Here is a 26993-nt window from a genome sequence, read left to right as displayed (position 1 = left end):
TGTCAAGGAAAGATAATTTGTGTCAGTTTTAAAATATCCCAAGTCACAGGAAGCAGTGGAAGACCCAGTGGCAATAAACTTCACCAATGTGCACATCTGACATGGCTATGAAGCCCCGTAGAAATCTTTCAATGCACAGCCAAAAAAAAAAACCAAACAAACAAACAAACAAACTATCTCAGTGGCAATGCATAAGCAAAAATTGTGAGAAAGGTGTACTAGTTATTGTGGTCGAATGTCTGACAAAAAAAAAAAGCTATCAGGAGGAAGGGTTTGTGTTGCCTCATGAATTGGGAGGACAGGGGGGTCATCACAGTGGTCCTGGCCCAGGAGCTTGAGGCAGCTGGTCATGAGTGTCTGCGATGAGGAGACAGAGGACCAGATGGATGCTTTCCTCTCCCTTTTTAAAACTCCCTTATTCAGTACAGTGCCCAAGCCATGGCATGGTGCCACCCACAGGTCAAAGTGAGTCTTCCCTCCTTAGCCAATTCTCTCTGTGAATGCACTCAAAGACATGCCCCAGTTTGTCTCCTAGGCAATTCCAAATGCAAACCCAGTTAAACTGACAGTGAAGATGAACTATCACAAAGGCTCTGGTTAAATCATTTATCAATTTTTTGAGGAAAAACGTATTTCTAATAAACAAGTCTTTACTTAGCTCATCCCAAGAAACAGACCCAGAAACACACAGTTCCAAGACAGGGATCCTCTCCTCCAAGACTCCAACTTGGTATTTTATCTAAAACAGTGAGTAGTTCTCAGCCTGTGGGCTAAGACCCCATTGTGGTCACATATCAGATATCCTGAACATCATAGATTTACATTGTGATTCATAACAGTAACAAAATTACAGTTATGAAGTAGCAATGAAATAATTTTATGGCCAGGGGTCATCACAACATGAAGAACTATATTAAAGGGTCAGCATTAGGAAGGTTGAGAACCACAGGCACACCCACCCACACACACACACACACACACAAACACAACCAGTTAGGCAGTGTACCTTTATTTAAAAAAATCACAAAAATGTTGTGCCAATATGTAAATTTATTAAGAAATGTGCTGTTGGCAAATACAGTGTAAATAAAATGGCAAAAATAATATTGAATAGAATGTCCTTGAAAAGCTGAGCAATCTTACAAAATTTATAAACTGAACGCAAGTTGACTTTAAAGTTAATGGAAAAGAAAAGATAAATAGTACTATAATCATGAAAAAATAGCTTTGGCCTATATTAAAACATACTGTAAAGTCAGAAATAAACAGTGATATACTGCTGTGTGAATAGAGAGAGCAATAAAACAGTGTGGTGCACCCAGAAATACACTGAAATAAGAGTTAAAATACAAGAAGTTATATAAAGTATTTCATGCAAGTTGTTAAAAATGACAAATTTTCTTAAAGAAACAGTTTGGGGACTACAGAGTAACCATCATGAAGGACACAAAATTAACTCTATATTTCATAGCATACATCATCAAAATCATTTTAGCTGGATCAGAAATTAAACTCTTTTAAAATTAAAATCATAAATAGTGCTATATAAAAATTTCAGTTTCTTTATTGCAACCTCAGAACAGCAACGGTTATGCTAAATATAACAAGAAACTGGGAGTCGTAAATTAAAGCATTGATGGCACTCTTGCTTCTGACCATGGAGGACTAGCTGGTACCTCATCAGTCTCTGCACCATGAAGAATTATAAAGCTGTAAATAATACATGAAGAAACTCTTCTGAGACATTGAGCAACAAGCATAAGAAAATGTTAATTTCTGAGAGTAGGAAAATTCAGAAAGCAAGTGAAACTTGACTGTCCTACTGAGTTGAGGAAGCAGAAGTCAGAGTTCAGAGGACCTGAATCTATAGAAAAGACTTCAAAGAGCAAGGAAGACATGTAGGGCCTATGGCTGCTTGTGTCTATGATCGTGGGATGAGGCCTGGACTGTGCCTGTACAATACCAAGCCTTCCTCGAAGGCAGCAACATCAGGGCTGAGGAAGGAGAATATTAGATCCTGGTAAGATAAGAGCAGTGTTAGAGAGTTCTACTTGGAAAACTGTTATTCTTCTTTATCGGGATCAACTACCAAAAAAAGGCCTTCCTAAGAGTAGACCTTCTAAAGTCGCAGAAGAGAAACCTTGGAAGCTGAGATACCTTCTTTTGTGGTTAACTCCTGGGACTTAGAGGCATGGTTGAAATGTATCACCCAAGTAGGCATGAAATCAAATCTGCACTGGCTTAAATTTGGTAAGTCCTCCATTTCACCTTTTATCACCATCTGTATGATATGCACTAATAATCTTCAAAGGAAAATAACAAAATCCGGAGTCTTTGCATTTCATTATTCCAATTGTCCAATATTCAATTAAAAGGCCAGTAAAAATGAGCCAAAACAGGGACTGTACCACAAAAGAAGAGAATGGTGGTCTGAAAATGGCCCCCAGAGGCTCATATATTTGAATGTCTGGTTCCCAGTTGGTAGACTTTTTAGGACAGATTAGGAAGTGTGACCTTGTTGGAGGAGATGAACCTGTCTCTCTCTCTCTCTCTCTCTCTCTCTCTCTCTCTTTCTCTCTCTCTTTCTCTACCGTGTGCTTATGGGTCAGATGTAAGCTTTAAGATGCTGCTCCAGCACATGCCTACCTGCCTGATACCATGCTCCTCACCATGATGGCCATGGCCTCACCCTCTGAAGACATAAGCAAGCCTCCCAACTCAATGCTTTCTTTTATAAGTTGCCTTGGTTATGTTGTCTCTTCATAGCAATAGAAAGGAAATTAATACAGTCAATAAAAACAAATCAAGGTAACCTAGATAATGTATACAACAAGGACTCTATACATGGACAGTATGCTGTGTAACTATAGCAGTAATATCTCACATTCCTTTGAATTTTTGCAAAGTGTGTCTACTAATCTCCAACAGTCTAGTATTTGGGTATTTTGACCAATAAACTACATTATGGGATATCTTAGGCAAGGTCATAAGGAGTCCTACAGTTTCTACCTATGTCACCATAATGTGAGCTATTAATTCATAAAGACACACTACATGGAAAAGTCATGTGTATGTGCTAGGTTTGACAGTCCAGCTGAGTCGATATCCCTACTTAGGTTGGCTCTAGTTCACAAGTGATATGATTATTGTTCACATCAATGTTCACCTGTGCTATCTAACCCAGTGTGGAGAGAAAATGATAGAAATTATTCAATCTACTGAACAGGATGAGGGATGATAAGACTAAAGAAAATAAACACATTCTTGGTATTTTGAGGGAAAATATTAATAGTCTTTATACATACAATGAAGTTCAGGGGAATAAAGTAAAGGTGAGGCAGGGAAAAAAACACTTAAAAATGATGAAAACTTTTGAGAATTGATTTAAAAAGCAAAACCATGATGTACATAGCCAGGAAGCTCAATATAATTGAAGAAGATTAACTATAAAGAAAACCATGTACATGCATAATGTAATAGTAAGCTGGCTAGTTTTATGTCAACTTGACACAAGTTATAGTCATTTGAGAGAGAGAAACCTCAAGAAACTGCCTACATAAAATTGGGCTGAATATAAACCTGCAGGGCATTTTCTTAATTAGTGATTAATGTTGGAAGGCCTAGCCTATTTTGGGAGGTGCCACTGCTGGGCTAGAGGTCCTGAGTTCTATAATAAAGTAAGTTTGACAAGCCAGGAGGAGCAAGACAGTTGCCAGCACTTCTATATGGACTTTGCATCAGCTCTTGCCTCAGGTTCATGATCTATTTTGAATTCTTACTCTGACTGCCTTCCATGATGAATTGTTTATTTCTAAGTGAAATAAATCCTTTCCTCCCCAAGTTGCTTTTGGCCATGGTATTTTAGCATAGAAATAGAAATCCTAATTAAGACAGTAATCTACAGCTTTCTAATTGGACTTAAAACCTATTCAACAAAAGGGAATCATGGCTGGTACTGGAAATCTATCCAACCACTTAGAGCTAGTAAAGTCACGGATCTTGCAGGAGACTTACAACCACCACTTTGTTAAACCAGAATAATTCCTAAAAACATTCTAAACATTTGTCCTTATACCCAAAGAAAACTGTAGTATTCACCCTTCATCAAGGAAACTTCTTTTTGCCATAGGAGACCATTACAGAAAACCACAACCAAGCAAAATGCAGAGTTGAGAAGACAAGTCCCAGTGGATACACCTACAAAACACTCTTACCAAAGGTTAAGAGATCATTGTGGAAGAGGGTGTGGAAAGATTGTGAAGACCAGAAGATCAGGGACTTTGTTGTGCCAACACAACTGCTTATACATGAGCTGATCAAAGACAAGAACAAAGATGTTAAAGAGAGCAGAATAGGGGGTGAGGAAGAGGGCCCATGGGGCTTCACCTTACACAAAGAACTAAAAAATATTGAGAGCAGTCTCCTGAGAGATAGTATTCTCCTGAGAATAGTGTTCTCTCCAGAAGATTGTCCCAACTGCTTATCCAATACCAAATAGTCAGCTCTGAAAACATACATATAAGTAACATTATACAAACTGAGAAGGGTGTGTGTGTATGTATTTAGGAATACATTTGTATATGAATATGTCTACACATATATAAATGTAACAACAATTAATGAAAAGGGGGCCATGAATTTTCAAGAAGGCAAGGAGGAATAAATGGGGAAACTAATGTAATTATATTGTAATTTCAAAAACAACTAAGCCTTTCTAAAAAATAAAGAAAGCCATACGTTCTAGTATTTGTTATAAAATTGCACCAAAGATTAAGTTGAAAATCAGCCACAAAGGGAAAATCACAAATTATAAACAAGGGGAGATAGACAGCAGTGCCTAGAAGATTCTTCTTGGGAAGTAGTGGCAGGAATCTACTAATGGCAGCTCCCAAGTCATGAAAGAGGAGCTATTATAGTCAGAAAAAAGTAATCTTAAAATACAAGGGTTACATATGATTTTTCAGAAAAATTCCAAGCTAGAAGTTGTTGCCAGTAGACTTTTACTAAACACAGGGATGGCAGGTGACCTTCAATCTGACAGAAAATGACAGCAGTGCAAATCTGTATGGCAGAATCTAGAAGAAAGAAGGAATGCAGAAATAGCCAGGAAATGAAAAAATCATGAAGTATGTCTTCCTTCTCTGATCTATCTGAAGAACTGTTTGAGGTAAAGATAGAGAAGTAAAAGGCAGGAAAGAAAGTGTATAGAAGACGTAAGTGTAATTAATCACATTTACATAAGTCACATAGCAATAAAATTAACATAATATCAAAGGTGTGATCCCGTCTTAAAATTTTGAGTATTCTCCAAATGTGCACTCAGCACACATGATCATTTGTTCAGTGTTAGCCTGCGATTTCTATTTAGACAAACTAGTAGTGTTGATAAGGGATGAAGCTTCTAAATACATGGGTGTGCTCAGACACTGCCCTTCTCTGTGTGTCAAATATGTTTCACTAAACAGCACACTCTTTCTTCCTATTCCTGATGATGAGCTTGTCTTAGAAGCAATGCAAATATGAAGTCTAAAACAACATAGACAATCCTTTTCCTTTCAATAATTCGAGGTTTTGAAAAGGTGGGGACAATGACAGGATCTTACTATGCAGCTAAAATGACCTAAAATGAGATCCTCCTGCCTCAGCTTCTCAAAGGCTGTAAGTGTAGTCATGCCCTACCATACTCACTCAATAATTTGATTTTCAATTCATTTATCATATGAGATGTCTATAAAGCCTGGTGAATACAGGTGTGCAAAATTTCTGTCCCCTCTAATAACCCTTACCAAACAGTTAGAGGCAGAAGATTTTAGTCATAGGAAGCCATATAGAGTAGGTAAAGGACCCTCCCAATAGAGAATTGGCTGGTTGGGCAGCAGGGCCAGCAGGAAACTTCAAAACCCACTCTAGAGGCCTAGCCAAACATGCTCTTATGGTCAGGAGCAGCAGAAACATTTCTCACCTAGAGCACTTGCCTGAGGTTCATTCCCTCTGTGTTCTGCTCTACTGGTCCCTTTGAAAGAATTCTGCCTAGTTGAAGGCAGGGCTTACTGAGACCAAAAAGGAAACAAACTTGTTTTCCTAGACCAATAGGGCATATGTGGGCGGCATGGCAACAGAACAAACAACAAGGCTTTAGTGTATCCTGGATTCCTACACTGGTTATCTCTGGGTTCTGTATATCCGTTCTCCTCTGTGAGATGCTACCAATTAGAATCCTGGCCTCCGCCATTATAGAAAAGAGCATGCCAGTGCCTCCAAAACTGTCAAGCACAACTCTCAAGTGACTGGCAACCTCACTATTGGGAATCCATCCAAAAGAAAGGAATTCAGTGTACCAGTGAGATGCCTGAAGTCCCTGTTTGTTGCATACAAAATAGCCAAGACAAGGCATCAGCCCTTGTGCCTAACAATGAATGAATGGTCTTTAGACCATGTGGCATGTGGCAATGTATAAGTCATAAAAGTGACAGAGGAGCCAGACCCAGACAAATGCTGTGTGTCCTCATTCAGACTCCTATGTGAAAGTTTAAAATATTAAGTTCACAGAGGAAATTAGTGCGAAGAAGCTAAATGAGCAGAGAGGAGGAGACAGAGAGAAAGGGTAGAAAGTGAGGGACAAAATACAATTCACCTAGAAAGACAAATTCTAGTAAAACAATTGCTTATTGCATATATTTAAATAGAAAAGTTTAGAGCTCCAGTGAGTATTCATCTCAATGGTCATTTTGATGGGGTCTGGAGTCTGGCAGGAAGTTGCAGGATGGAATAAATGAAGATCCTACATCAATGCACCATTTTTTGCCTGCATCCACCTCTGGCTGGTGAATGCATCTCTGTTGCTCCTGCCTCTGATGCTGCATCCTTCTTTGACATCAGACTACAGCTTCTTTGGGTTCCAGTGTAGATTGAAGAGCAATGATTTTCCAGGAATCTTTCCAGCCTTTGGCATCAGATTGTGAGTGCTGAGGCATTCAGTTTCATAGGCAGAGCAGCTGTGGGGTTGTCAACCTCTTCCTACCACATGTAGACAGCCATTGCTGTGCAACTCAGCCCTATTGGTTATACGCCATTCTAGCATTCTCCCTCTGTGTCTCTGTCTCTGTCTGTCTCTGTCTGTCTCTGTCTTTCTCTCTCTCTCTCTCTCTCTCTCTCTCTCTCTCTCTCTCTCTCTCTCTGTGTGTGTGTGTGTGTGTGTGTGTGTGTGTGTGTGTGTGTGTGTGTGTGTGTGTGTATTCTATTGGTTCAGTTCTCCTGAAGACAATTGGACCAAGTTAGAACTAATTGTGAGTAGGACTGTAAAGAAGAGTTTACTGTATTAACAGGTGATAGTCTGTCATTAAGGGAAGAAATTATGGCAGAGTGTAGCTTGGGGGCTTAGTTGTTGATCCATTGTTAGCCAGCTTTCTCATATGACCCAGGACTACCTGCCCAGGTGCCACCCATGGTGGAGTGGACTTTCCTATATGTATTAATAATCAAGACAATTTCCCATAGGCCAACTGACTAGAGAAATTGTTCAATTGAGGCTTCTAGATGACTCTAGGATGTATCAATTTGACTGTTAAAGCTCATTAGGACAACAGCCTAATGGCACACCTGTAATCACACACACACACACACACACACACACACACAATGGAGCACACACTGGAGCTGAAGAATCTCCAACCAATAAAGAACCAAGATACAAGCCACACCCCTGTCACTAGAGAAGTTTCTGAATCCAGTTAGTTCGCCCAGCCATGGTTAGGCTGGAACTCCTTTATTCCCATCTCCCCCAGCCATCTATGCGCACACTTACTACATGTTGTATTTCTCGTCGCAGGTCGCAGAGTAAAGTCCTTTTGACAACAGCCAGTAGATCCTGTAGCAAAGCCCAGTTCTTTCTCAGTAAGCTGACCCCTCCCTGTGAAAAGCCCTCGGGGGCACTTATTTTGCAGCTAGTGGCTTCCCATCGACCTTCTTAAAGGAGTTGGGGCTCTCTGGATTCTCTCCACGTGAGTGGCTAATGGCCCAACTTCAGGAGTCTGGGGAGGGACTTTAGACTAGAGGATAATCCTGTGGCTTGAAAAACTCTTCAAAAGAGATGACATTTATTTGAAAAGATAGGCTCACACAACACAAAGGTGAGCATGCGCAGAGCCTAGGCCATTGATGGCAGGGGCAGCTTCAGCCTGTGTGGAGACCAAAGGCAATTAAGGTTTCCATGGAAACGACTCTACCTGCCCATACCTTCCAGGGTCATCTGGAAAGACACTGGGCTGGTGGATAAGCCTCAGCTGTCAGTCTGAATCTGTACTGCTTTGCAGGGAAACAAAAAAACAGAAAAGATGAAGACACAGACACACACAGAGAGACTCCAACTTTTAAAATAAACTCATTCTTTCAAACTACATAATCTTCAAACTTTGTTAAACCTCACACCAGAAACTACACTCTTCTCATTTCTCATGTTTGATTTTAAATGGAATGACTCATTTCTCATTGTTTCCCATAATCCAAATTCAGATGTGAGTAATTTTAACAGCAAATGAACACACACACACACACACACACACACACACACACACACACACACACACGTGCACACACACAGGGGAATAAATGAACACATGCACATATGCATACATGCACAAGTGGAGGTGGGTGGCTGCCGTGCCTTTGTTAACAGTGAAGGATGACTACCTGAAGAAAATAGTGTTTGCACAAGGAGGGAAACAATCGAATTATCTTTACATTTTGCTGACTGAAGGGAGCATGTTTCTAATGCCTCATTGTCTTTTTCACTCTTTTGAGCTAAATTTTCCTATCTTAGTGACTCTATTGATGGATTTCACCAGTTCCTCTAAAATCTCCCCACCTACCTCCCTGCCTTCCTCCCTCTTCTCCTCCTCCATCCTTCTCCAGGTTTTCCTCTCCCCCATTCCCCGTGACTGTCACTAGAGAGTAGAGGATGACAAGTTCTCAAAAATGCTGGCCTGGAGATGAGAACATGTCTCCTCTGCACTTGGGTTTCCATTTATCCCACTAAATTTCCTTTTGGTTAATTTTTACAGGGGCCAAAAGAATTCATTTTCCAAATGGCTGACAGGAGATGTATTCCACCTTGGCAAATGAATTGGCACTTGGTGACCACTTATTGCTACCATGATAAAATCCCTACTGTGTGAGATCTCACTGGGCAATCTGAACTCTGTTACTCTAATAGAGTAATTGGTAGAGCAATCAAGAAATACTGACCCACCTTTAACGCCCATCTAGATCCAGACATGGCTGTACCTTAAGTGTACCTGACATTTATTAAACTCAGCTTGAACTAAATCACCTTTCGGCAGGATTTGCAAACATCAAGTGGTAATCTTTGCTCTCTTAATCTGGCTCTTCTGCTGATTTGTCGGGATATAAGCCTGCCACCACCACCTCCCCACCTCACCCTCTAAATACACACACACACACACACACACACACACACACACACACACACACACACACACACATACACACACACACCTCCTTTCTCAGCCAATAAACCAGCAATAATAGATGTGTCTAGCACTCAGAAATGGCTGCAAGACACTCCTTTGTTTCTGGACAGCATTTTGCAAGTGAAAAGCTTGCTTGAGGCTTGAGATGTCAGAATGACATTTCAGCACAGGTTATGAAAGCGGACATTTCTTTCCTTTCTATTTTACAACCTCTTGACATCGCCAACGATTCCTGTCCTTTGTGATCCACAGCTTCACTCTGGGCACATGCTGCTTTGCACTCTGGTTTGAGCATTTGCAACTTTCCCCACGACTCCACTGTATTCTCACAAGGCTAAGACAACTACATCTGAAGGGATACATACTGAGATCACACAGTAGGTGAGGCCATGGGATAAACCTTGGTAATCTCACTATTAGAATTTATGCTCACTTCTCAGAACAACATCTTTTCAAACAATGCACAGTATGTGAGACAACCCCATTCCTGGGGTGTTCTAAATGGACTTCTACACTCAGCAAAATACAAACCCCCTTTTTCTAAAGTCACTGGAGGGCACACAACTCTGCCCCCTGGCTGCTTCCTACACCACCAACACCCATGGGAGACATCCAAGGCACAAAAAGATGACAGAAATACCATGACAAGTTATTCAGCCTCCAATAGAAATGGCTAGAAGAAAATATGCCAAGTAGAGAAATAGGTGAGACTGGGCCCTGTTTACCTTCGGAATGGAGAGTAGTGTTCACTCTTGCCTTGAACTGGAAACTCCTTTGTAAATAAAAGAGTTCAAGCATCTTTGTGTGATATCTGATATATCCCCTTGAACTGGCCTACACAGTGTGGACATAGGGATAGAGAAAAACACTTAAACTTGCCTAAGACTTATTTCTCTGGGAGACATCATTATGATATATGTTGTGAAACTTACAAGTGTATAGACTAAGTTCACTGTAGGTCTCAGGTGATGGGCCTCAACAAATAAACACACCTCCCACCCCAGGAAGCATTCACAGGGCTTGAAACAATAGTCAAGCAAACAGAGCCAAGGCTCACAGCCTTTTCTTTTTCTTTTTCTTTCTTTCTTCTTTCTTTCTGTTTCTTCTTTTTTTAATTTAGGAAACATCTCCACAGTGTCAGTTGCCTTGAGCGCCCTCGTGTGTCTCAACAGAGGAATGTCACCCAAGGTCTTCTAACTGGTTCTTGGATGCCACACACCTCTTCAGGCTTGACTCAGGGACTTCTTCGAAGATGGAAGATTCACTAAGCGACTCTGAGGAGCATACCCTCCATGATCCTGAGTGACATCACAACTCAGATCTGGAGGAATGAGAAGAGGAGGGAGGCCAATTTCAACTTGTCTGCTCTGGTTTAAACCCCGTCAGGTCATCTTATCTTTTTCTCTTTTCCTACCCTCATCCTAACTCACTGCACATGGAAGGGCAGGGCTCGAAGCACGAATACTTTCTCTAGCACTGTGGCAGCCTTGCTACTATAACAAGCAGATCTCAGGCTTTTCCACAGCCATAGCAAGGTGAGAGTAAGCCATGTTCCTTCCCTAGTATCTTCTCTTTGGGTCCCAGTTTCCTCTTTCTGCCAGCTAATGTGTCTCTGCATCCATGCCTGGCATACAAGAGAGAGTCATCTAGTAAACGATAAACAAATCCCAAACCTATATGTTGTGCTCCAGTCCACTTGCCTTATAACATTTCCAGAAAATACTTAAAACATACATCTCTTAGCAACCAGCTTTGGGTTTCCTGGAGCACAGAAAAGGAGGAATAAATCTGCATTCTCCATCGTTGCTGTCCAGAACTGGGTACACGATGGCCATCCATAAGCCAGAAGGGGTGGGAATGGAGGGCATAGCAAGTGAGGGAGCAGGTACACAAAATGAGTTTGCTTTCTTAATGTATTTTCTTTTCTTGCTGCCCCCATCCTTGGTAGAGTTTAAAGTACATGCAAGAACCAAATTCACCTGGGAATTCAAGGTCTACATGAAACCCCTGTTGGGTTTCATCTATATGGGAAAAATAAACTAAAAGGAGGAAAACTATTTCCCCCTCATCTTCCTCCTTCCATTTATCTCCAGATTAGGAGGACCTGAGTTAACAATGTAGCAGAAAACACACAGGCCAGGAATCACCATAGAAGAGTAGCCCAACCTTGGTCAGTATGTCAGACCAACCTGGCCGGGCTTTGAATCCTGTTAACAGAAAATTCACCAAGAAACACACTGTCCTGGGCTCCTCTCACCAAAAAGGCAAAGAGCTGTTCCCTGCTCAGCTTAATGCTAGCCAAACCCAACAAAGCCTTAGAGATTTTTGGCTTAATCTTCTCGCTGAACTCAAGCCAACACTACACGAGAGCAGCCAGGGCATCGTCACCCAGCCTTTGCTGTTGGCGACTTCTCTCTCATGCTTCTTAGCACTTTCTTGGCTTGAGGGCAGTAGCAGAGGTACCTTTCCCTCCCATCCACTGCCCCCACAGGCACCTCCAACTGTGTAGCTTGGCTTTGGAAGGTTCCCCACCCACTGAAAGTATAGTCAAGACTTTTGTTAGGTAATCTACAACCCTAGTCGAATGCCAGGAAACACCTGCCTTATGGAAATGTTAGATATTTCTTGCAATTAAAAAACTCATAGCCAAAAATAAGTCAGGAAACATCTGATGTACATGACTTACCTAACTTGAAAAGGGTCTTTTCTAAGAACATCCTTAGGTTGTTGGTTCCTAAGATGCGTTTATTCAAAGCACCTCTCATATCAATCTTCCTTTCTTCCTGTCACCATAGCAATCTCAGCAACCCAGATGCTCCTGAAGCTCCTACCTTTCTTCTGCAAGCTGCTGCCTGGATGCTGACAAGCTCTTCCCCAAGCATAGCCTTCCTGATAAAGAGCCCTAATGCCTCCTGTTATAAGATAAAACTCAGACTCTGAAAACCAACCTCCAGATTCTTCTGTATTCTCTCAAACCCCAAGGAAAAGTTGCAAAAGAACCTGAAGGGTTGCCAAGTGTTCTAGACCCACCATCTCAAATTCCAGCACACAGCACAGAGATGGTAGATGTTCAGATATGCTCAAACTATGGGTCTGGGAAGGAACTTGGCTTTGGGTACTCATGTCTGCCATCAAATCCCTCCATTGACATCCTCAGGTACAGAGGCATTTGTGCATGTTGCTTGCATACTAGTGTGACTGATCACCACTGTATTTCCTTGAATGTCTACCTGTTGTTGTGAAACACTTGGCACAATTTACAACTAATCCCTGGATAGGTAGCTGTAAGTAAGCAAAATAAGAAGTGAAAAGTTAATATCAAACAACACACACACACACGCACACACGCACACACGCACACACACACACACACACACACATATGCACATGAACACTCAGAGACAGACCTGATTCTGGATATGATTTGTAATGACAGAACTGGTTTTTTTAAGTTTTCATTTGAAGTTTCAGGACTGAACCTGAAGCCACTGGCTCTGTTTCTTCCCAAGACCATGCTGTCCAAGTCCGAGAATCACCAAAGACCCTTTTCAGTTAACTCCCTGAAAATGTTCAATGTTTTATTGTTTAATCCTTTTGCCTCACTCCTCCCTTTAATGACCACCTTCCTACCCTGAGACGTCCTCTCATGGATCATTAACCTCCTTCACAACCTAAGGACAAGCCTTCTTGTTGCCCACACTCCACTTATATTAGGAGCTGCCATGCTGGGCTTGATTTGTGATTCCACTATAATTTTCCTATTAACTCTCTCCAGTTTATCAGTCTCCTCTCCTACACATTCTGGTCTTTCTCTACCCTTTCTTCCCAGTCCCGCCCCCTGCCTCTTCCCCAACCCCCAAGAAGTGAACTGGTTTACCCAGCAGGTTTAGTCTTGCTTTGACCAGCTCATTGTTTCAATGTGATTATGAAGCTGCTGGGCTTGAATCCACAGTTTATTAATTTTCAGGCATTTGCCATTCCCTCTGTAAAGTGTCGAGTGAGGAGTAGGTGTGTGCATGTGTGTGTGTGTGAGTGTGTGTGTGTGTGTATGTGTGCGTGCGCGCACACACACACACACACACACACACACAGCAACCAACACTCCTAGAGTTGGCAGAGTCTCTGAAGACTAAGAAAACACTGTTGATTAGTGATCCAGGACCAGGGATGCAGACAGTTTATAGAGCACAGGCCAGTGTGCAGGAAACTGTGGTCTCAATCCCCAGAACCACACAGTGGTAGACCCCTGTTATTTCAGCGTGGAAAGATGGAGACAGGAGGACAGGAGTTCAAGGTCACCCTCAGCTATACATCAAGTTCAGCCTAGGCTACACGAGACCTTGTTTTAAAATTGTATGTCCCCGGTGAATCATATTATTTTAGAGATGTGTGGAATACGATTTGAGAAGAGGAACAGCAAGGTGGAAGAACATGGCCAAGGTCATAGATTTAATAACTAGGAGAGCTGAGGGAGGAGCTGGGAGCTAGAGCTACAGTGCCTCAGTTCACTAGGCTCTTGTATGCATCCTCCTGCCATGCCTCACACAAATCAGTGAGAATTCAAGGTGTCCACAGAGCACAGCAAGGAATCGGAGCTGCATACTGTAAGTGAACGAAAAAAAAAATGATGTTGAGCTCCTACAGAGAACAGCTTACTAAAATTAGAGAGTTGCTATAGTGTGATTAAATTCAAATCTGCATCACATCTCCCTACCAAGCATCCAACATGCGTTCCTCCTAGTGGTTCACTTGAAAAAAAAAATCAAAGATGAATTTCATAATTGCCTTGAAGAGCTTTTCAAGTGAGTTTCCTTTTGGCTTGATCAATACAGAGTTATCACTTCAGCGTGTGAAAATAGCTTTTCCACACATCCCTCTGCACACACTCACACACACACACACACACACACACACACACACACACACACACACACACACACACACACACACACATAAATCATTGGCACCAGGTACTTTCAATTTGCTGGAAAATATTTCTAAGAAGTCAAAAAGCTCCAGCTGAATAAGCGTGCCTGCCTATTGGCTAAAAGGACCAGTTGAAGGATCTGATTGGTCCCTGATCCTGAGGACCGATAAGACGACTATAAAATCCCTGGGTGCAGCTCTTGGGCCCCCAGTTTGCAAAAGCCAGTGGTGCAAGAAGCAGCAGCAAGAGCAGCAACAACAGCAGCAGCAGCAGCAGCAGCAGCAGCAGCAGCAGCAGCAGCAGCAGCAGCAGCAGCAGCAGCAGCAGCAGCAGCCGCTTGCCAGCCAGCCACACAGCCACACAAAAATTCCTCCTCAAATCCTCACCTAAGCTTTCAGTATATCCAGATCCACATCTTCACTCAAGCCGGGAGAGGGAAAGAGGAAAGGGGGGGAGGAAAAAAAAAAGCCAACAACTTAGCGGAAACTTCTCGGAGAATGCTCCAAAACTCAGCAGTGATTCTGGCGCTGGTCATCAGTGCTGCTGCAGCTCACGAGGCGGAACAGAATGATTCTGTGAGCCCCAGAAAATCCCGGGTGGCGGCTCAAAATTCAGGTAAGCAAGCAAATTCAGGACCGGTTTCTCCCCCCAAAGAGCTGTCCTCATTTGCCTCTCCTCACTTTTGCATGTGTCTCTCTGAAGGCTGATCTCAGTAATAAATGTGCTTCTTGCCTGCTGATAGTGAACTGCCAGTGTAATCCAATAGCCTTAGGAAGTGGAGTTCCTTTGTTTAATAAATTGCATGCAACTAACGAAGAAGCTGGGCGCTCTGCTGAGGGTATTTCATTGCATAAGCCTAGCCTGACTGCCTGAAATCTGGCACGTACCCTCTTGTTGGGGGGAGGGGGCGGGGAAAGGCTTGAATGTTGGCACGCCTCACAGCGACTCTCTCTACTCCACAAGCTTGTGTTAAGGTGATGAGTAGCTTACCTGCTGCTGTCCCTCTCCCTGCTCCTTTAAGACCCTGTAACTTGACTTCTCTACGTCTTCAGACAGCACACAGACAAGTCCCCTCCTCACACTGAGTTGTGGTACCATAGCCCTCAAGTCTGAAAAAAGAAAATTTTTTCAGGGCACATTTAGAAAGAGGGAGACCTATACACCCCATTCCCTGCATGCCTGTCTGTCTCCTTTCTCGCTCTCACGGGTCTCCATTCAATCGCCCATGCAACCCATGAGCCCTAGAAGGAAGTACATTTGTGAAACGAAGCATTTTTTTCTCCAAGGGGAAGGTCTTACTTTCCGCCCGACTCCCGCACCAGTTAACTGTATATGGTCTTGGCCTCCGGAGAAAAGAGGCATTAGTACCCCTATGCCCCTTGACTTCTGGTTCCTCGCTCACTCCTCTCCCCAACTGTTAGCAGAGATGGGACCCCGCAGGTGTCAAAATGCCGCAGATGCTCCCCCTTGGAAGAGCGCAGGTCCCTGCCAGAGGAGGCCTTTTGCCTGGCTTCCTTTTGTACTTAGTTGCTATAGTGATGCCGTGATTCACAATTCGAGCTTGCCTAAAACAATAGCAGCTCTAATGCATATTAAAACTGCTTAAAGCAAAGTTATAATTTGAACCCGTGGAAATATATAATTAGGGAAATGACTTGTAACATCCCAGAGGCTGCGGGTGGTGGGAGGGGGGCGGGGAAGTCTAACCTAACCAAACCATGCTTTTGATCTGGGAGGAGAATCTTACGGTATGAAGGCTACAGATCATTGCTTGCTGAGCTGCCTGCCAGAACACCCCTCCTTCTGTGGGAGAGAAATTACTTTTATGGCAGATCTTATCCAGAATGCAGAAAGCCTGGTGCAAGTTCTTTGCGGTTTTCTTCCAGCCTTTCACAAGGAGTGCCCTGGACCCGTCACTCCACACCTGTGTTTCTCCTTTTTGAAAAGAAGCCTTTTTAATATGAGAGATTATTCATACCTCTAAACACCAGGCTGTATGTAGTTGGAGGGCTGGGGTGGATACAAAGAGCTCAGATTTCTTTCTGCCAATGCCTGCCATCATGGGTTAAAAGCCCTCTTTGGGATGGGTCTCCCTCCAAATGGACTCAGCAAATTATTCTCTGCCATTTAGATTAAAATCCCAAGCTTTTTTACTTCAGACCGCATTTTTCAGAGAGCAGCTAGGTTCTCTGGTCCTCCCCAACCCCATCATGAGCCTGACCTTCAGTCACTGCCATGGTTTCAAGTTCCAAGGAACGACAGCCTCTGATCCCTGTCACAACCAAAGGCACTGTACTATGCATGACAAAGTCTCTAACCTTATTTCTCTAGCCATCAAAATGCACAGAAGGGTGAGAACCAGAAAGCATGTGCCTTGGGGGTAAGGCACCACTCCTATTCTGACTCTTAGAAGGAAGAAGGTCCTGCCTGTCCCCTTTCTCACCCCACTTTTATTCCAACTGTTCTATCTACTGAAACCCAAATCGAAGTCCAATGATAAGTCCAGATCATGTGCCCTTGGCATTGGCCTCTATACCTCCTAGATTCTACCCAGAGCCCCTCTGCTTGACCCAGACTGGTTCTGCTTGTCTCTTCCAGCTGAAGTGGTCCGCTGCCTCAACAGTGCCCTACAGGTTGGCTGTGGGGCTTTTGCATGCCTGGAAAACTCCACATGTGACACAGATGGGATGTACGACATTTGTAAATCCTTCTTGTACAGTGCTGCTAAATTTGACACTCAGGTAACTGGACCTTGGCTTCTGCTCCCACTGGCTGATTGTCTTTTTAACAGAGTACTTATTACTCTTCTTAAGAGCCCATTTTATAGAGAGCCAACCTTGCATCCCAGCCTCCTAACCAAAAGGCTCATCCCAGGCTCACACACACACACACACACACACACACACACACACACACGTGAGGGGCATATGCACAGTTTAGATCAGAAATAAGGGGTTGACAGAGGCTGGCTTATAATATGAGGGATGACTAGCAGAAAAGCATGTTTTCTTTGAGAAGAAATAAAAATGTTCTCCTCTGAATGACCTAGCATGCTATCTGAAATTCCCAGTTATCAGTCTTAATCCCAAGAACAAAAAAACTGATTCTGACCATCTTCACACCTTGGAAAAGTTGACAATGGCTCCCTCCCATCCCATTTCCTATCTGTGGAGCTGAGTGTTGAAGACAGTCCAAGAGAGAAGAGATTTTTAATTCTTAGCCATGCTGTGAGAGCCACTCGATCCCCTTGAAGGCTTGTGTCATAGACCCAGACCTCTTTCAGAAGGTCAAAATAACACCTATCTTCTTATCCCTGCTAGGGAAAAGCATTTGTCAAAGAGAGCTTAAAGTGCATCGCCAATGGGATCACCTCCAAGGTCTTCCTTGCCATTCGGAGATGTTCTACTTTCCAGAGGATGATCGCCGAGGTGCAGGAGGACTGCTACAGCAAGCTCAATGTTTGCAGCATTGCCAAGCGCAACCCGGAAGCCATCACTGAAGTCATACAGCTGCCCAACCACTTCTCCAACAGGTACCCTGAGGGTCCCCTTCTTCACAACATGGGGGTTAGGATGGGAGTTGGACACCATAGCCAGAGCAGCAATCTTTCCCTCTTGTGTTAGAATCTTCCTACACAGCTAGCAGAAACATGGTTTGCAGTTTTCCTGGGTGAGTTTCCTTATCCACTTCTTACCATAAGGAAACAATGAAGCTTCTGGAAAGTACCTTTTGAGACATGAGATTTGGCTGAAACGATGGTAGAGACACAGAACAATGGGCCATGATTTAGAGGGAAAAAACACCCTGGTCAAATGTCAGAATATGGACTTTTATTAAATCTGTATATATTTGGAGTTAACCCCAAAGCTAGATATTTCAGTGGCTAATCTAGAACAAGTCATCTTATTTCCCCAGGACCTGGATTTTTCTCTATGAAAAGTGAAATGGCTTCTGGGAGCCATCCTCATGCCCCCTTCAAAGCACTATGTCATTCCAACCGACTAGCCCAAGATTTCCCAAAAGGAAAAGCTGGTGGCTACCCAGGTATCAACTGCATCTCAGGTGACCCAAAGCCACTGGGCTCACACCATCTGACTTCTAGGCCTTGCTGTGTCATTGACTTTGAAGCCTTTTCCAGACAGGAATGAAACTCCAATACATAAGAGACCTTGCATCCTGGTCCACTTTGGATCTTGGAAAGATGTCTAGTAAGAGATGAGGAATGCTGCTTAAGAGTAAGTGGACAGGCAGAATCAGTAGTTAACCATAAGCCAGTTGATGACAGCCTGTGGAGATGCTCAAAGTCAAGTCCTATGATTGGATGAAATCCCATGATTCTCTGACTCTCCCACCAAGTCTCTATGTATTCACAAGGAATAGTTCTGGTACTCTGCTCCCCTAAGAATTATCACACACTTATTCTGATGAATCTCCTAGCCAAATAATTCCATCCTTTTGAGAGTGACAATAGTCAAGTCTATGTGGGTCTTTACCCTTAACATGAAACTTCTGACATACAGAAGCCATTCTTAACTACAGTTAGTGGCCTACTGAACCACAGCTCATTGTTTAGAAAGCTACCATGGAGCTCTTGAATGCAACTCTACCTGACTTTCCCAGAACAGGAAAAAATCAATTCCATTTTCCTCAAATGTCTGGTCTTTCTACACCAACCTCAATTTTAAAAATTCTCCTAGGAAGATTCTTGTTCAAAGAGTTGATACTTGACTAGTTGTTGGAAACTAATCCATTGCCATAAGGGAAAGAAATGAAGAATTCTTGCTGGGATGATGGTTAGGGACAAAAGGTGTAGCTATGTAACATTTTAAAGGGAGGTGTATTAGCAGACTCATGAGTTCAAGTTTAGATTGTTAAAGATCCTGGACACAGATGATCTCTAAATTGGCAGGTAGCCAATTTCAAGGTTATACCAAGTTGGCTATTTCAGTTAAAATTGCATTTTCCCTCATGAAGAAAGAGTCACTGTAGAAAGGAAGTTATAGAGTTTGAACCAAAGATTCCCATTTATCCAAGAGGAAACCTGAGAAAAGTGTGCTTAGCTAGACCATTATTCTCCTTCCAAAGTGTCCTGATTGCAACGCCTTCAGAAAATAGTCCAGGCACAGGCCCTTTATCTCCTATTGCCCATGTTTAGTAGAAAACGTCAATGGGGAAAGGGTGGCATATTCTTAAACACCAGAATCTCTCATGCAACTCTTACCTTTTTCCAAGTATTTTACTTCAGTGTTCAGGACTAGAGCAATTTCCTTTCCAGGCAGGGCTTGATCTGCCCTATTTCAGCTCCTCAGCGCCTGAAACATCCTGCTTTCCCAGCCTCAGTCCCAACATAGACACACGCAAAGTCCCTGCCAGTTGGCAAAGAATTGCAAAGGGAAGTAGTTACAGGTTCATTCCACCTTCCTGTGGTTTGTCTAGCATGAGATTTAGGTCTGGGAGACTCCAAAAGCCTGACTGGACTGAAAGGTACAACAGGGGGTGTGTGTACATGACAAAGGTGCATGGTGGGAGAGAAGGTGGTTGAGAATGTCCTCTGCCTTGATTTGCAACCCATACTTTGAGTCTTGAGGGAAGGGAAGCAAGAAGGATTGATGAGGCAGGCAAGACTACCATTAAGCTTGGGAACCAATGAGACCAACCCAGATCCAGAGTGGGAAAAGTGACAAAGCATCCAACTCTCTAGGGCACGGATTGGGAACAGGAAACAGAAGAATAATATTGATCAAGGGAAACAAAGGACTATTTATAAACTCTCACACAGAATGTTCCTAGGCAGAATGTGTGTATCTGGGTAAGCATGGCTGAAACTGTAGCTATGGAGAATGTCTGATCTTATTCTTCACCGAGCTCAAGGGAGTGGAGAGTGGGGTGGATGTCAAGTTCGAAGATGGAATTTTCAAAATGAGAAGAGAGATATGTGCTTTGTACAAGGTCCTTCCAGGCTGTGAGACTGCTATCTCAATGCAGTGTGCAACATCATGGCATAAAGATAGGAAACACCCAACTCCCAAGAAGGAAAATGCATGCCGAATCCTTAGAAACAAAACACCGTAGTTGCAAGTAACCATTGTCTAGTCCTACTGCCCCATCTAACTGATTAAAGGACAGAAGTTCAGTGAGAGGAGCAACCTGCTGAAGGTCTCACAGCTTGTGAGTCCCCCCCCCAAGAGTCCAGAATTCACATGGCCTTGAGCCAAGCTATTTTGATTTCTACTTCAAAAGAAGGCAGCCAGAAAATCCCTGCAAGAAGTCCCTGAAACCCCAAAATAGAATACCATGAATAACTAAACATACACACACCATGGTGTTCAGTAAGGAATTTTGTGTGCACTCTCTCCTAAAAGGAAAGACACATCATCTCTCCTCATAGCTAGCACAACTCTACGTTCTTGGCATAAAAGGGTGCTCAGTAAATATATGGCAATTGCTAAGTCAACTTTGTACTGAACGTACAAACCTCTTAAAGCATCTGTGCTGCTTAGCAACATGAAGTAAAAGGTCTTCTTATTGTCCTGCACAGTCCACAGATGAGTGTCACATTTCAGACTCACTGGAGGTAATAGGGTTGGCTGATATCAGGCTGCCTGACCTATGCTTTAGCTTTGAGGAGCTCCTAATTGAGCTGTCTATAATTTTCTACTTTAAAATATAGAAAATTCTTTGCCTTCTCCAGAGTTACTAAAGCCCCCTCAGCGGCTCAAGCAGTAGTGACCCCTGTTGGCCTACCTTCTCTTAGGTAGGCCAACAGGGGTCATCGCCAAGAAAACCCAAGAGCAGGTCAGGTATTCTGTCTACTCTATCAGAGACACAAGGTGTCCTCAGAGTCAGGTAGCAGTGGGGCCCCAAAGCTGCAGGCTACCTAGACAAGCTGGATTTCTTTACAGGGCTTAGACTTCTCTATCCAGACAAGAGCTTCCAAGAGTTCCAATTCTGTCAAAGAAGAAACTTTTGTTTTTAAAGAACAATTACATTTTTCAGCCAACTTGGGGACACATGTGTCATGAAAAGTTCTTTCTAAATGTGGAAGGGTTATCATCTCTGAGCTATAAAGTCCTTAATGGAACCATATCCTCCAAGAGCTGAAATACCCTCTAAAGCAGACCCCAAGATAAAGGGGAGCCAAGTCCTGGAAGAGCCCAGAAATTAGGTGATGTCTAGAGATGAATGAGGGTACAGATGGCTGAAAGGTGTTGGGGCAAAACCATTTCGTTCTCAGTTTTTCCAAAACTAGATCTTTCCCCATTTCTCCAGCAAGTAAAGCTCAGCTTAACTCATATACTTTGTAATTCTGAAGGTTTGGAAACTGTTCCTCTGGGCCAGAGAAGCCCAATTTCACTCACTGCTGGAAATAATTGTCCCTGGTTAAAGGGGGCTTTAACCAGGACTATGGGTGAGCCAGATGCTGTTCCTCTCTCTCCATCCCCAACTACAGCCTCTCACTCCAAGAAAGGTGACCACTTCACTTCACGACTCACGAGCTACTGTTTACTGTCCATCCTTCAAAGGACCTCTCTAGGGGGTCAAGTTATTCCAGCAAGATGTTTGCTCATGTGCTCTGTGAGTTGAGTTAAAAATAAACAGGATTCCTCCCCTCCCCAGATGATCCTGTGGCCCCTGTGACACCCTGACCACTCCTAAAAAAAGGGTCTCTCTACATCAGTACAGCAGGTCACTGTCACCAAGGGCAGAACATAGAGCTAATGGGTTTATACAACCATTGAGTCGAATAGACCAGAAATGCCCCCAAGTTACTTTGGAAAATACTTAAACTGTACAAGTTGTTTAAAAGTTTCGAACATATATGGTTTGGTCCATTCACAGCCATAACACTTGACTATATTGTTTGGGACAGTCAGAGAAATTTGTTGCGTAAATGAAAGTCACTTATACCACTTATAAAGGTGACTTAAGGTACTTATAAGGATATTTGTCATTAGGGTTTTTGTTTGTTTATTTAGAAATCTACCAGGAACTTAGATCATTTTTCCTTGGGAAATTAAGGATTTTTTTTGTACAACAGAAGAATATCCTTATGCTCTTTCCATTGATGTTAAAGTTCAGTTGATATAGTAAGAAGGTATTTCAATATAGATAGAAGAAAAGGGGCAGGCAGTGAGAACTAAGAGAAGGTTGGGGCTATACATGCAGGGAAAAGGTAGATGTCATCTTCCCAGGCAAGAAAGCTGCCCTGTAATTTAAGTTATATTTTTAAAAAATATGAGTTACCAAGCAGACAATACAGTCTGATGCCACTCAGCTACTTGGATAAAAAGTAAGGGCACCCACCCTGCCCTTAAAAAGTTTTCAAAATCTAGCCAGGGATAAAGAAATAGTCATGAGGCCATCAAATGTTGGTGCTTGAGGTGATAACTAAAATCTGTGAGGCATCCAAAGAAGGAAGAGGCCATAAAAGCCTAAGTAACATGAGAGGGTTTCAAAGACTCACAGAAGGATGGACCTTCAAAGGCCATTCATTCATCTTTTCCTTCAAACACTGTTGCTACCTCGTGTTTGCCTGCAGAAAGTCACTATATGCCTTTGAAGGAAGCTGAAAATAGAGTTAGTCAGTCATCTGCCTTTTCAAGACTAGCTGAGTGGGTGTAAGGAAAGTGAATTTCAGAGGGAAATGCATGGCTATAGATTAGAGCTTAGTTAGAATGTGCACACACATACTCCTGAGCACACACATCCCCAGGACAAAGGGAAGTTGCAGAAGACATCCAAATAACTGTCAGTCCATGTGCAGTGATTTGGTACGAACACAAGCTTAGAGTTTAAAGCCTAACAATTCTACTCATTTTATTTGACTAAGTCCATTTATGCCATTAATTCATTGTATGACTTTACACAAGCACTCCAGTTTCTTCTCTACAATATAAGAGCATTTGGGATTGTCCCATTTATCCCTGAGAATCGTTGTTTTCCCGAATTTCAGACATAACAGTCAACCTCCTATTGTTCAACATGATCTAAATCTCTTGAAGTCTAAATATAGAGAGGGACATTCTAATGTAGTAGGGTGAACCCCAAGTTCCAAAGGAAGCAAAAGTCACCTTCCACTTTGCATTGCTTGAGCACTGATGTCTGAACCTGCTCCTGGCTTCACATTCTGTAATGAGAACCTTTTTCCCAACGCAGATACTACAACAGACTTGTCCGAAGCCTTCTGGAATGTGATGAACATACGGTCAGCACAATCAGAGACAGCCTGATGGAGAAGATCGGGCCCAACATGGCCAGCCTCTTCCATATCCTGCAGACAGACCACTGTGCCCAGACACACCCCAGAGCTGACTTCAATAGGAGGCGCACAAATGAGCCACAGAAGCTGAAAGTCCTCCTCAGGAACCTCCGAGGTGAGGGGGATTCTCCCTCACACATCAAACGCACCTCCCAAGAGAATGCGTAAGCAGGGAGAGGTATTCACAGCCTCATCAAACTAATAGCGTTTTAGGGGTGTTAACACACCAATTTTGAGTGTACTGTGCCTGGTTTGATTTTTTTTAAGTAGTACCTATTTTCTATCCCCCCTTAAAGAAAACTGCATGAAACTAAGCTTCCATGATCAATATCCCAATATTCTGCAATGACAGCATTCTTAGCAATAGAATACATGTGGTCATTCTACCTCTTCTGGAGAGAGAATGTACCCTCTTCCATCCCCCCCCCTGAATTCTTTTTCAAGATCCCTATCTACTCTCTGCAAACACAAAACATTCATGTAACTGCCCAGTCATTGTAATCTGAAGATGTAGAGCCCTTTAGAATGGTCACCCAGTAGAGTTAGCCAATACAAAACAACTTTATTTAAATGCATGTCTTAAATGCTCATAAATATGTTAAATGGAATTCGTGTTATGAATCTGTGCTGGCCATGGACGAATATGAATGTCATGTTTGAATTCTTGATCTCTAATGAGTCTTATGGTCTCAATCCTCCAATGTCTAATTTCCTTTCTGACATATTTACCAAATTGCTCAAACCTGGTTCTCCAACCAGATTTTGAGCCAGCATCTTCTTGCATCTAATGAAAAACAAAAAGCTAACATCTTTATGTACTGTAACTGCTCAGAGCTTTAAAAGTATCTTTAACAATTGTCTTAAAAACAGAGAATCTTAAGGTCTAACTGTGGAATATAAATAGCTGAAAACTATTGTACTGTACATAAATTCCAGAGGACTCTGCTTAACAGAGCAGTCTATAATAACTTTATTGCATATAGATTTAGTTTTGTACCTTAGCTTTATTTTCCTTTTCCTGGGAATGGAATAACTATCTCACTTCCAGATATCCACGTTCATGCTCCTTGTGGCCTTTTTTATAACTAAGGGGGTAGAAGTAGTTTTAACTCAACATCAGAACTTAAGATGGGCCTATACTTGATAGGAAAACCCAACAGGTTATCTGAAGGACCCCAGGTAAGATATTAATCTCCCAGCCCACCTCAACCCAGAGGCTACATTTGACTTAGATGTATCCTGAAACAGCTCTGTCACAGCCAACTGGGAATTACAGGAATCAAAGAGATCATCCCTCTGGGCTTTGATCACTTAGTGTAACAAGGCCTACTATCCCCTTGGAAGTGGCAGTTCTTGGCTCATTGCCTTCCATCAATGCCTGGCACTCTGGTAAATGATGGAATGGGATATTGTTCCACTAAGCCAATCAGGAATGAGTCAATCAGCCTTTGGGTCTTTAGTCCTGGGAACTTGGGCTTAAGGGGGTATAAATAACCCTGGGCTGTCCAGCCTTAATAGACTCCTCTTACATCTTTTGTCCTGTAACACGCTGCCTGCCAAAGTAGTCCTGGCAGCTGGACCATCTCTGTAGGATCTTAAAAAAAAAAAAAAGAAAAAAAAGAAAAAAAAAGAAAAAATATAGAGTGAATGAAGGAGGGCGTAAGAGCTGGTGGTTTGAACATTTCTGCTGTGATGTTTACAGGATGGCAGCCACCAAAGCCAAATGATTAACCTGTCTACGAACAACAGTAGTTTCTCAGGGTCACTGTCCTTGAACCCAACAGCCCCTTTATGAGTGTCACCACTCACCAAAGGTCAATGCTGAGAGAGGAAGAGGGAGGGGCTGCTCCAAACTCATTTGGGTAGAAACTATTGGTGCTTGACTCTCACTAGGCTATACCCCAGAGTTGACCAAATTGAGTGATAGGGACCCTGGTGGGAGGAGGGAGGGCACCTCTCCAGGGAAATAAAAAGCAATACAACTTTACCACAAAGCCTTTAAAACCAGTAACACAGTGCTCAAGGACCAAGATCAAGTAACAAGATCGGTAACAGCCGCAGCCGCAGCAGCACCAAAGCTGCCGCCTGTCCCCACACAGCCTCTAAGCGTGCTGACATCAGATTGTTAAGGGCATTTTCATACTTAGAACCATCCCATCCCCAGGTCCCAAACAAATGAACACTGCCTTAGCCTCTTGGAAATCAGGTAGCACATATTCTAAGCTAGATTCACCCCTCTCCCCCACCCACCCACGTCCCACCCCAGGCAAGGCTGACTTCTTTGAACCAGAAAAGCTAATCAAGTGTGTGTGTTGTGCATTTTGCAAACCCACTAAGCCAGAACCCCAAAGTGACAAGTAGCTTATGAGAATTCCTAGTAAAATTCTCTTAACTTTAAGTTCGGTAAATTTTCTTTCTCTCTTCTCCTCTTTTTTTATTTGTTGCTGTGACCTCTTCAAGCTGTGTTATACCCTCTTTTCTCCCCACAGTGATATTGGTATATGTATCAACAATACATATATCTACACATATAGAAAGAAGCAGTTCTCACAACGTTGCTAGTTTTTTGCTTCTTTTTTTTTCCTCACCCTGCCCTTCTCCACCTCCTCCTTGAACTTCCAACGCTTTTTCTCATGTTTGCTGCAGAGTGATTTGGGGGCTGACCTAGAACAGTTTGCATGATCTCCTCTCTCGTGATTTGGTTGCACTTTAGAACATTTTTGTGCCGTTATATTTGCATTATGTATTTATAATTTAAATGATATTTAGGTTTTTGGCTGAGTACTGGAATAAACAGTGAGCATATCTGGTATATGTCATTATTTATTGTTAAATTACATTTTTAAGCTCCATGTGCATATAAAAGTTATGAAACATATCATGGTAATGACAGATGCAAGTTATTTTATTTGCTTATTTTTATAATTAAAGATGCCATAGCATAATTTGAAGCCTTTGGTGAATTCCTTCTACGATAATAATAATAATAATAAAGTGTTAACATTTTATTCATTCTCCCCCACGTCTTTCATTGTTATTCTTGAAAACTTCTTGGACCAGCAAGATGGCTCAGTGAGTAAAGGTGTTTGCCTCCCAAACTTGTTGACCTAAATTCAATCCCCGGGGCCCACATAAAGGTAGAAAGAAAGAACAGACTCTACAAGGTTGTCCTCCAACCTCTATGTAGGCACTATGGCACATACATGTCTGTACACAAACACACACACACACACACACACACACACACACACACACGCATATATATACATGCAAACATAATAATAATATTTCTTTTTAAATTTTCTTTTTTATTGGATTC

The 26993-nt window shown here is 42.5% G+C and overlaps 1 protein-coding gene across 1 annotated transcript; it reads left to right on the top strand.

Annotated features, from left to right (window-relative positions):
- Positions 1-14652: 14652 nt before the first annotated feature.
- On the top strand, positions 14653-26686 carry Stc1 (stanniocalcin 1). Its single transcript, XM_032917964.1, has 4 exons — positions 14653-15030; positions 17014-17156; positions 17736-17947; positions 23572-26686. The coding sequence occupies exons 1-4, from the start codon at positions 14913-14915 to the stop codon at positions 23840-23842; spliced, it is 744 nt and encodes a 247-aa protein (XP_032773855.1). The 5' UTR covers positions 14653-14912; the 3' UTR covers positions 23843-26686.
- The last annotated feature ends 307 nt before the right edge of the window (positions 26687-26993 follow it).

The sequence above is a fragment of the Rattus rattus genome, chromosome 12 (genome assembly GCF_011064425.1).
Source record: "Rattus rattus isolate New Zealand chromosome 12, Rrattus_CSIRO_v1, whole genome shotgun sequence".
NCBI classification, from domain to species: Eukaryota; Metazoa; Chordata; class Mammalia; order Rodentia; family Muridae; genus Rattus; species Rattus rattus.
Note: the sequence above shows the minus strand (reverse complement) of the source record. Positions and strands in the feature narration are given on the sequence as shown.

Bases quoted from the DNA above. Each gene is read 5' to 3' on its own strand.
- Stc1 (XM_032917964.1), top strand. From the start codon at position 14,913: ATGCTCCAAAACTCAGCAGTGATTCTGGCGCTGGTCATCAGTGCTGCT. The intron at 17,157-17,735 runs GTAACTGGACCT...TATCCCTGCTAG, and splicing joins CTGCTAAATTTGACACTCAG to GGAAAAGCATTTGTCAAAGA. The intron at 17,948-23,571 runs GTACCCTGAGGG...TTCCCAACGCAG, and splicing joins CCCAACCACTTCTCCAACAG to ATACTACAACAGACTTGTCC.